Source organism: Cebus imitator, unplaced genomic scaffold, assembly GCF_001604975.1.
Source record: "Cebus imitator isolate Cc_AM_T3 unplaced genomic scaffold, Cebus_imitator-1.0 Scaffold181, whole genome shotgun sequence".
NCBI classification, from domain to species: Eukaryota; Metazoa; Chordata; class Mammalia; order Primates; family Cebidae; genus Cebus; species Cebus imitator.
This window is the reverse complement of record NW_016107496.1, coordinates 2,667,714-2,678,043: the sequence shown is the minus strand read 5'-3', so window position 1 is coordinate 2,678,043 and position 10,330 is coordinate 2,667,714. Positions and strand designations below refer to the sequence as shown.

The window sequence follows — 10,330 nt, the reverse complement described above, 5'->3', positions numbered from 1 at the left end:
AAATGTTAGGGCTAGTAGATACCATAAAATTCCGTATTTCCCTCAGTAATAGATGGGAGGTACTCGTTTCCTTATATGCCCAAAGACAGTCAGTATTACCACTTTGTAATTTTTGCCATGTGACATCTCACTGCTTATTTTTAAAATTTTTTTTTCTTTGAGACAAAGCTTCGCTCTTGTTGCCCAGGCTGGAGTGCAATGGCATGATCTCAGCTCACCACAACCTCCACCTCCCAGGTTCAAGCAATTCTGCCTCAGCCTCTCGAGTAGCTGGGATCACAGGCATGTACCACCAACACCTGGCTGATTTTGTATTTTTAGTAGATGGGGTTTCTCCATGTTGGTCAGGCTGCTGGTCTCAAACTCCTGACCTCAGGTGATCAGCCCACCTCCGCCTCCCCAAAGGGCTGGGATTACAAGTGTGAACCACCATGCCTAGCCTTCATTGCTTATTTTTATAGTTGTAGTATATATGTATATGACCCTAAAACTATATATCATTTAGTTTATTTTCTAAAATTATATCATACTTTGTGTATTCTGTTGCAACTTGCTTTTCACTCAACTTAATTTTTCTAAGATTTACTCATGTTGAAATGATTATTCATTCAATCATTACAAATAAACATTCCATTGTGTAAAAACGGTCATAATTTATGTACCTATTCTTTTTCCCCCATTTTTATATTTAGGCTCAATATGTTCCTATTCTGCTATCAATGAATCTTAAGGTTGTTTCTTGATTTTTTGCTGTTATGAAAATTCTTATACATACTTCCTGCAAGTTTCTCTCAGTCACACAGACTAAAACAGCTGGGTCACAGAGTACATCCATGTCTACTGTACAAGATAAGGCCTAATTAATTTCCAAAGTGGCTGCACCAATTTACACTCCTATAGCAGTATCTATGAATTCCTGACCACTGTTCCAAATCCTTGCCAACTCTTGGTTGGACTTTAAAATTTTTGCCAATCAGGTGGGTATAAAGGGTATGTAAGTGTGTAGCATTAATGTGCATTTCTTTGATTACTAATAAGACTGAGTAGTCTTTTTTTTTTGAGACGGAGTTTCACTCTTGTTACCCAGGCTGGAGTGCAATGGCACGATCTCGGCTCACCGCAACCTCCGCCTCCTGGGTTCAGGCAATTCTCCTGCCTCAGCCTCCTGAGTAGCTGGGATTACAGGCACGCGCCACCATGCCCAGCTGAATTTTTGTATTTTTAATAGAGACGGGGTTTCACCATGTTGACCAGGATGGTCTCGATCTCTTGACCTCGTGATCCACCCGCCTCGGCCTCCCAAAGTGCTGGGATTACAGGCTTGAGCCACCGCGCCCGGCCCTGAGTAGTCTTTTATATGATCATTAACTACTTGTGTTTTGTGGGGTTTTTTTAGTTAGCTTTTTTTCTGAGACATAGTCTTGCTATTGCCTGGGCTGGAGTACAATGGGATGATCTTGGCTAACTGCAACCTCTGACTCCTGGGTTCAAGTGATTTTCCTGCCTCTACCACATCTGGCCAATTTTTTCTATTTTTTGTAAAGATGGGGTCTCCCTATGTTGCCCAGGCTGGTCTCAAACTCCTGGGCTCAAGTGATCCACCCACCTTAGCCTCTGAAAATGCTGGGATTACATGTGTGAGCCACCACACCAGGCCTGTATGTTTTTTTTCCTAGTAAAATTTTTTTCTGCATATTTATGAACTACATGAGAAAAATGTGTAGTGATCAAGTCAGGGTATTCAGGGTATCCATCACCTGAGCATAACAGGTTTTTGTTAAGTATGGTCATCCTACTCTGCTATGAAACACTGAATTTGTTCCTTTTAACTTACTGTATATAGGTTTACGTCCTTTAACCTTTTCATCTTCCTCCTCGCCCCTCACCCTTCCCAATCTGTTATCTATTTTTCCATTCTCTTTTTTTTCTTGAGATAGGGTTTTGCTCTGTTGCCCAAGCCAAAGATCATGTTACCTCAACCCGCTGGGCTCAAGCAATCCTCCCACCTCAGCCTCCCAAGTAGCTGAGATTTCAGGCATGCACCACCATATCTGGCTAATTTTTTATTTTTTATAGCAATGGATACATTGCTCAGGCTGCTGTTGAACTCCTGGGCTCAAGCGATCCTCCTGCCTTGGCCTCCCAAAGTGCTGTGATTACAGGTATGAGCCACCGTGCCCAGCCCTATTTTTCCACTCTATATCTCCATGTGTTCAAATATTTTAGCTCCTACATGTGAGAATGTGATATTTTTCTTTTTGTGCCTGGCTTATTTCACTTAAGATAATGACCCTCAGTTCCAACCATGTTGCTACAAACAACATGATTTAATTCTTTCTTACCCATTTATCCACTGATGGACACATAGGGTGATTCTATCAGCTATTGTGCGTGAATAGTGCTGCAATAAACTTATGAATATAGGTATCCCTTTCATATATTGATTTATTTTCCTTTGGGTAGATTTTTTTTTTTAGTTTTTTGAGAAATCTCTATACTGGTTTTCATAGTGGTTGTACTAGCTAATTTAAAGTTTTTATTTATGCTGGGTACATGGCTCACACCTATAATCCCAGCATTTTGGAAGGCTGAGGCAGGTGGATGGATCACTTGAGCCCAGGTTTGAGACCAGCCTAAGTAACATGGCAAAACCCCATCTCTACAAAAAAAAAAAAAAAAAAAAAAATACAAAAATTAGCTAGGTGTGGTGGTGTGCACTTGTAGTCTCAGCTACTTTGGAGGCTAAGCTGGATCACTTGAGCCCAGGAGGCAGAGGTTGCAGTAAGCCAATGTTGTGTCACTGCAGACCTGCGTGGGGTGAGAGTGAGGCCTTGTGTCAAAAAATACATACAAAAACCAAATTTAACTTTTCTACTTTTTGAACTTTTTTGTTAAAAACTAAGACATCAACATACACATTAACCTAGGCAAATTAGCCTAGGGTCAGGATCATCAATCTCACTGTCGTCCACCTCTACACCTTATCCCACTGGAAGGTCTTCAGGGACTATAACACACAGGGAGGTGTCATTCTCTCTTCGTGAGATAGGGTCTTGCTCTGTTGCCCAATGATAACAAGGTCTTACCTTGTAGGGGCTGCCTTGAGGCTGTTTTGCAGTTAACTTTTTTTAAATAAGTAGAAGGCATACACTTTAAAATAATGGTAAAAAGTATAGTAAATTCATAAATCAGTAACAGTTATTTATTATCAGTATCAAGTATTATGTTCTACAAATAACTGCATGTGTTACACTTTTATATGACTGGCAGCACAATAGGTTTGTTTACACAGCATAGCCACAAATATCTATGACATTATCACAGGACTTTTTTTTTCTTTTTTTTTGAGACGGAGTTTCACTCTTGTTACCCAGGCTGGAGTGCAATGGTGCGATCTCGGCTCACCATAGCCTCCGCCTCCTGGGTTCAGACAATTCTTCTGCCTCAGCCTCCTGAGTAGCTGGGATTACAGGCACGCGCCACCATGCCCGGTTGATTTTTTGTATTTTTAGTAGAGACGGGGTTTCACCATGTTGACCAGGATGGTCTCGGTCTCTTGACCTCGTGATCCACCCGCCTCAGCCTCCCAAAGTGCTGGGATTACAGGCGTGAGCCACTGCGCCTGGCCCCACCGCAGGACTTTTTCAGCTCCATTATAGTTTTATGGGATCACTGTCATTCCCATTTACTTAAACATTGTTATGCAGCTCATGACTGCATACAATTCCAGTTAACATCTGGTTATGTTTTGAGATTTGTAAAAACATTACCCACTCTGGCATTATGATTTTAAGACCTACCTGTTTTTCATTAACCTTATTTCTCTTTTCAATTGGGGGTCATCTGTCTTAGTTGTCTGAGAGGTAAGAGACACAGGAGATGTCATCACCACAGTTTGTGGCAGAGAAGTAGCTGAAGGTGTAGTTCGGATCTGGTATGTCTGCATATCTCCTGATGCAGCTAGACGGTAAAATAAAGTGAATGAGTTAGTTGGTAAGTGTCTCTGAGTGTTAGGACACCTTCTGCAGACAGTTAAGCATACTTACTCTGTACAACAACCTGATTGCTGGGAACAAGTATCTGCTGTCCATCAGAGGTCTGTGCATACTGAAGAATAGCTGTACCTTGCTGAGTACTGCCTGAATTTGTCATGGTTAATGTCTGAAGTCCCTGTACTCCATCTGTGCCTGGACTCGCCAACTGTAAGGCTCCATTTGGAGCAATGGCAACTTTAATCAAAAAGAGAAAATAGCCATTGTAAGGTTATACAATACACTAATTCAAAGGAGTGGCAAAAAGCCCACAAACACTTTATTAAAACAGGTATGAATGCACTTCTGCTTGGTAATTGCTAACTACTTTAGGTGAACTACATGTAAAAGGAATTAAACAGCATTTCTTTATAAAAATCTTATAGTTCAGATGCACCACCTTAAATTTAATCTCAAGTTATATAACTGAGTAGTTAAAAACGGCACACATATTTGAACTCCATAGAACACTCCATGCTAATTGCTAATGTTGTCGTAGCGATTCTGAGGCATTAGAAGAGGGCACTGATAGCTAATTTTTTTTTTTTTTTTTTTTTAGACAGAGTCTCACTCTGTTGCCCAGGCTGGAGTGTAGTGGCACAATCTCAGTTCACTGCAACCTCTGCCTCCCAGGTTCAAGCCATTCTCGGGCCTCAGCCTCCCAAGTAGCAGGGATTACAGGCATGTGCCACCATGCCTGGCTGATTTTAGTAGAGATGAGGTTTCTCCATGTTGGCCAGGCTAGTCTCGAACTCCTGACCTCAGGTGATCCACCCGCCTCAGCCTCCCAAAGTGCTGGGGTTACAGGCATGCCACAGCACTTGGCACCATGGTAGCTAATTTTTAAGAAAAAATAAAAAGGAAATACAAACATAGTTTGTAATTTTGAGTCAAAAGCATTAAAAAGGTTATTACTTTAAAATATTTTTTTTAATAGATAACATGCTTAGGTAACAGGTGCTTATGAAAAAAATTCAATACAATAAAAGGTTATATAATGAGAAGTCTTCTTTATACTGTTTCTTAGCTCCATTTTCTAGTGGTACCACTGTTAAATATATTACATGGTATTAAGATATTTATTTAAGTTATAGTTAAGAAATGTAATCTATTCATTCACTTCCTAGTGAAAATCACTAATAAAGATAACAGAAAGCCACTGTGTAGAAAACAGTACTTAGCTCCCACAAACATTTTTTTCACTGAATTATACCTGTGTTCATGCTTTCCCCTCAGCCCTTAAATGAAATGCTCATAAGGTATGACCAAATAGAAAACATTTAATCTTCAGAATCTAATGCCTCATCTCTATACCCTCTTTTCAGATTAAAATGATGAAGTTTTTTTTTCTTTTATGCTTTGGCTACCAGGAAGCCAAAATACATGTGTGTGTATTTTGATGGAAAAATAATTTTTTTCATGAGTTCATAATTATCCCTCCCCAATTGCCCCAAATTTAATTTATGAGTTTCAAAATATTTATTTAAAAATGTTAGATACAGAGATATGTTGGCCTTTTTTTTTTTTTTTTTTTAAGACAGGGTCTCACTTGTCACCCGGGCAGGCTGGAATGCAGTGGTGTGGTCCTGGTTCACCACTGCACTCTACCTCCTGGGCTCAAGCAATCCTCCCACCTCAGCCTCCCAAGTAGCTGGAACTATAGATGCACACAACCATGCTCAGCTAATTTTTAAATTTTTTACAGAGATAGGGTCTCCCTGTATTGATTGCCCAGACTGGTCTTGAAATCAAGTGATCCTCCCACTTTAGCCTCCCAAAGTGCAGGGATTAGGCGTGACACACCACACCGGGCCGAGATTTGCTCTGAAGTTATTATATTAGCAATTAGTTTCAATCTTCTTCCCTGCAACACATGATTATATATATATACACGCACTTTTATTTATACATGTATAAACGTAAATAAAATTAAAGGTCCCATTATCTATCTCTATTTCATTGACCCCCTTTAGCCCCATCCTGAGGTAATTATTTTTGGTGCACATCCTTCCCATTATTTTCCTGTGCTTACAACAGACTTTATCAGTATCAGACTTGAATATACTTGGCTATTAGGTTGAGTGGCAAAAACCGCAATTACTTTTACATCAACCTAATATATCAAAATGCATACCTGTAGATGCCAATGTTTTGATATTAAATATGTTTATACATATTTTCATTTTTGCAACTTCCTGTTCTTAACATGTGTATTTACCTGTTAATGTGTTGTATTTAATCTAAAACTGAGCTGTCCGATAGGGTAGCCATTAGCCCCATGTGGCTATTTAAATTAACTAAAATCAAACAAAATTAAAATATCAGTTTCTCAGTCCCACCAGCCACATTTCAAGCAATCAATAGTCATACATGGTTTAGTGGCTACTATTCTGGGAGAATGCAGATATGAAACATTCCCATTATCATACGAAGTACCAAGGGCCCATGCTGCCCTAAATACTAATTTGTACTACACTTATTTCAATGATAACATGTAAACGTCCCTAGTACCTCCGATCTCTGCTTGCAAGTTTCTTTCCTTGCAACCAGTGCTTACCTTCCTGCCTTCCTTCCTTTCCTTTCTCTCTCTTTCTTCCCTCCCTCACTCTTTTCTTCCCTCCCCACCTTCCTTCCCTCCTTCCTTCCTCTCTCTTTCTCTCTTTCTTCTTTTCCTGAGACTGGTCTTGCTCTGTTGCCCAGGCTGGAGTGCAGTGGTATAATCACAGCTCACAGTAACTTCGAATTCCTGGTCTCAAGAGATCCTACCTCAGCCTCCTGAGTAGATGGGATTAGTCACATGCCACAATGCCCAGCTAATTCTTCATTTATTTATTTACTGTTTTGTAGAGACATAGTCTTGCTATGTTACCTAGGCTGGTCCTGATCCTGGCTTCAAGCAATCCTCTAGCCTCAGCCTCTCAACGTACTGAGATTACAGGCGTGAGCCAGCGTGCCTGGCTCCAAGTTTCTCAAGAGGTATTATATATATATATATTTTTTTTTCTTTAATTCATTTATTCATAACAAACGTAACTGAAAGCCTACTACTTGCCAGGTCCTATATGTCAAAGATGTAGTTGTGAATGAAACAAATAAGGTTCTTTCCCTTAAGGGCCTTATATTCTAGTGGGGAAAACAGATAATAAGTAAGCTAATCTATAATTACATACATACAATCTATAATTAAACTAATATGTACTGTCTTTTAATTATATGTAAATTTATAAAGAAAAATACAGGTGGCTAATGAAAAATAAAGGGAGGAGACACATGTTTGAAAAAGAGTGATCTCTTTGTGGAGATGACACTTAAGCAGAGCAGGGGCATAGGAAGCAAGCCATGTAAGGATCTGGGAGAACATACCAGGCGTGAGCAGGGACAACTCCAGAGATTCTGAGGCAGAAACAAGCTTCGTGTGTCTGAGGTACAGTATAGAAAGCTGGGTGGTCAGAATGCCATCAAGTGGCAGGAGATGAGGTCAGAGTGGTAGGCAGATCCTAAATGTAATGCCTTGTAAGACTGACATTTTATTCTAAGTATGATAAGATGTCAATAGAGGATTCTGAGCAGGAGCGATGTGATCTAGTTGACATCTTAAATAAATCACTTTGGCCACAGTATGGAAAACTGATGATTGGAGCAAGAATGGAAGCAAGATGACCAACTGGATGCCTATTCCAGTAATTCAGATCAGAGTCTAAGCCAAGGTGGTGGTGGTTAGAGATGGCCAGAGGTGGTCAGATGGGACATACACATTGTGGCAAGACTGAATGAGACTTAAAGATTAATGTTAGGAGTGGAGGGGGTAATAACAAATAAGCAGCACAAGTAAATTCCTTAGGGTGATAGAACTACATCTCGATTAATGGTGTTAAACTATTCTACACATTTGTCAAAACTCATAGACTTAAACTCCCCCAAAGAGTGAATTTTACTGTATATAAAATATTTTTAATGAATAGGCAGGGGCCAGGTGTGGTGCCTTACACCTGTAATCCCAGCACTTTGGGAGGCAGAGGTAGGCAAATCACTTTAGGTCAGGAGTTTGAGACCAGCCTGGCCAACATGGTGAAACCCTGTCTCTACTAAAAATACAAAAATTAGCTGGGTGTTGTGGCACACATCTATAATCTCAGCTACTCTGGAGGCTGAGGCAGGACAATCACTTAAACCTGGGAGGTGGAGGTTGCAGTGAGCCCAGATTGTGCCACTGCACTCCAGCCTGGGTGACGAGACTCCATCTCAAAAAAACAAAAGAATGAACGAAACAGATCTAAATGTATATTATATTAAATACCACTTTCATCCTATTTCTGTATCAGTGAGCTAAAGATAAAAAAGCCAAAAAAAAGTTTGAAAAATGATATGTATGTGTGTGTAATTTGTTCAACTTTGTTGTGTAGTTGAAATTTTTCATTAAAAAAATACTGGAAGCAAGAGTAGAAATTAAAAATAGACGATTAATTTATTACCTTGTTAATTTTGCCAAATGTCATTTTAATAAACCAGCAGACCTCATTCACTAAATTACTGGGGAAAAGACCTACGTGTTAACCTAAGTACAAGTTACTAATCCATAGACTGCTGCTGATCATCAGTGAGGATATATACATTTGTTTGTGTAGGTATTTCTGTTCTATCACTCTGTCTCCTGACTCTAAGCTTTCCTCTCAAAGGCTAGGACAACATTTGCTTCCTTTATAACTTTACCTAGCCCCCAGGTGGGATGCTGTAAACCAATAGGTGCTCACTTTGTTCTGTGTACTGACTAATATTCATAGCAACACTTTTAGATATGCGGATTTAGTGTTCTATTAAAGTTGATCAGTTCCTTCTTGCTTATGGTGGGAACTCTGTAAATCACACTGCAAAACAATCTCTATCCTCTTTCTGATCCAAATTTCCTTAACCTCACACTGAAAAGTCAACATTTATGTTTAATCTTTCATACAGTAATTTCTGCTGGAATTAAGGTAATAGACATAACTGGCTGCCATCCAAAGGAAAAATTTGTAAAATGGAGTATAGTTTGAGGTAAAATTATATGTGTAGACTCAGACAAATCTAATTTTGAATCCTAGGCTCCATCATATACAAGCTATGTGACTTCAAGAACAGTATCTGGGCCGGGCATGGTGGCGCCTGTAATCCCAGCACTTTGGGAGGCCGCGGCAGGAGGGTTACCTGAGGTCAGAAGTTCTAAACCAGCCTGGCCAACATGGTGAAACCCCATCTCTATTAAAAATACAAAAATTAGCCAAGTGCAATGGCAGGAACCTGTAATCACAGCTACTTAGGAGGCTGAAGCAGGAGAATCACTTCTGAAAGGCGGAGGTTGCAGTGAGCCGACAGTGCCACTGCACTCCAGCCTGGGTGACAGAGCGAGACTCTGTCTCCAAAATAAAAAAATAAAAAAATAAAAAAAAATAAAATAAAAAAAAAACAAAAAAAACAAAAAAAACAAAAAAAACAAGGCCAGGCGTGGTGGCTCACGACTGTAATCCAAGCACTTTGGATCACCTGAGGGCAGATCACCTGAGGTCGGGAGTTCAAGACCAGCCTGACCAACATGGTGAAACCTCGTCTTAAAATAAATAAATTAAATAAATAAATAAATAAAACAAATCCAGTATCTAATGCTGTGGGTCTCAGCTCCCTCATACATTTATAACTGCCTATGTCACAAAGTTGTTGTAGGAATAAATGAAATAATGCTAAAAAAGTACTTATCATTATTCCTGGCTGAAAACATCCTTTAATAATCATCACTATTAAAGTATGACAATTTTTCTAACACCACTTCTTTCTACAGAAAAGTCAGGCTTTGTATGTTTATAATGTGGAAACTGATTCCTGTACATACTGTACTGTCCGCTGCTAGTCTGATAGATGGGAGCTGGAACAGACATAGAAGTGACAGCAGAAACTCCAGGATTTTCTCCGTCTCCTTTTCTGCCCCGTGTATCTTCAGAAGATAAGTCTTTCAAAATTTTTCTGTAAAAAAAACAAACACTGGTAATGTGAATGACTTTACAAAAAGATGCTTCTCCCAAGTAGATGGGACCACAAGTGTGAGCCACCACATCCAGCTAATTTTTGTACTTTTAATAGAGATGGTGTTTCACCATGTTGGCCAGGCTGGTCTTGAACTCACGGCCTCAAGTAATCTACTTGTCTCGTCCTCCCAAAGTGCTGGGATTTCAGGCATGTGCCACCATGCCCGGCCACAAAAATAAATTTCTAAAACCTTTTCAATCTTTTTTTTTTTTTTTTTTTGAGACGGAGTTTCGCTCTTGTTA

At 39.6% G+C, this 10,330-nt stretch overlaps 1 protein-coding gene across 3 annotated transcripts in view; it reads right to left on the bottom strand.

Moving 5' to 3' along the window:
- ATF1 (activating transcription factor 1) overlaps positions 1-10,330 on the bottom strand; it is a 45,745-nt gene that overhangs the window by 5,347 nt on the left and 30,068 nt on the right. For 2 of the 3 annotated variants that reach the window (XM_017545842.2, XM_017545845.2), the window contains exons 4-6: positions 9,895-10,025; positions 4,047-4,229; positions 3,801-3,960 (exon numbers count right to left, since the gene is read on the bottom strand). In XM_017545842.2, coding sequence (XP_017401331.1) covers positions 3,801-3,960; positions 4,047-4,229; positions 9,895-10,025 — 474 coding nt within the window. Of the gene's footprint in view, positions 1-3,800; positions 3,961-4,046; positions 4,230-6,249; positions 6,329-9,894; positions 10,026-10,330 lie in introns of those variants that run through there. The other variant, XM_017545846.2, reaches the window with a different exon arrangement.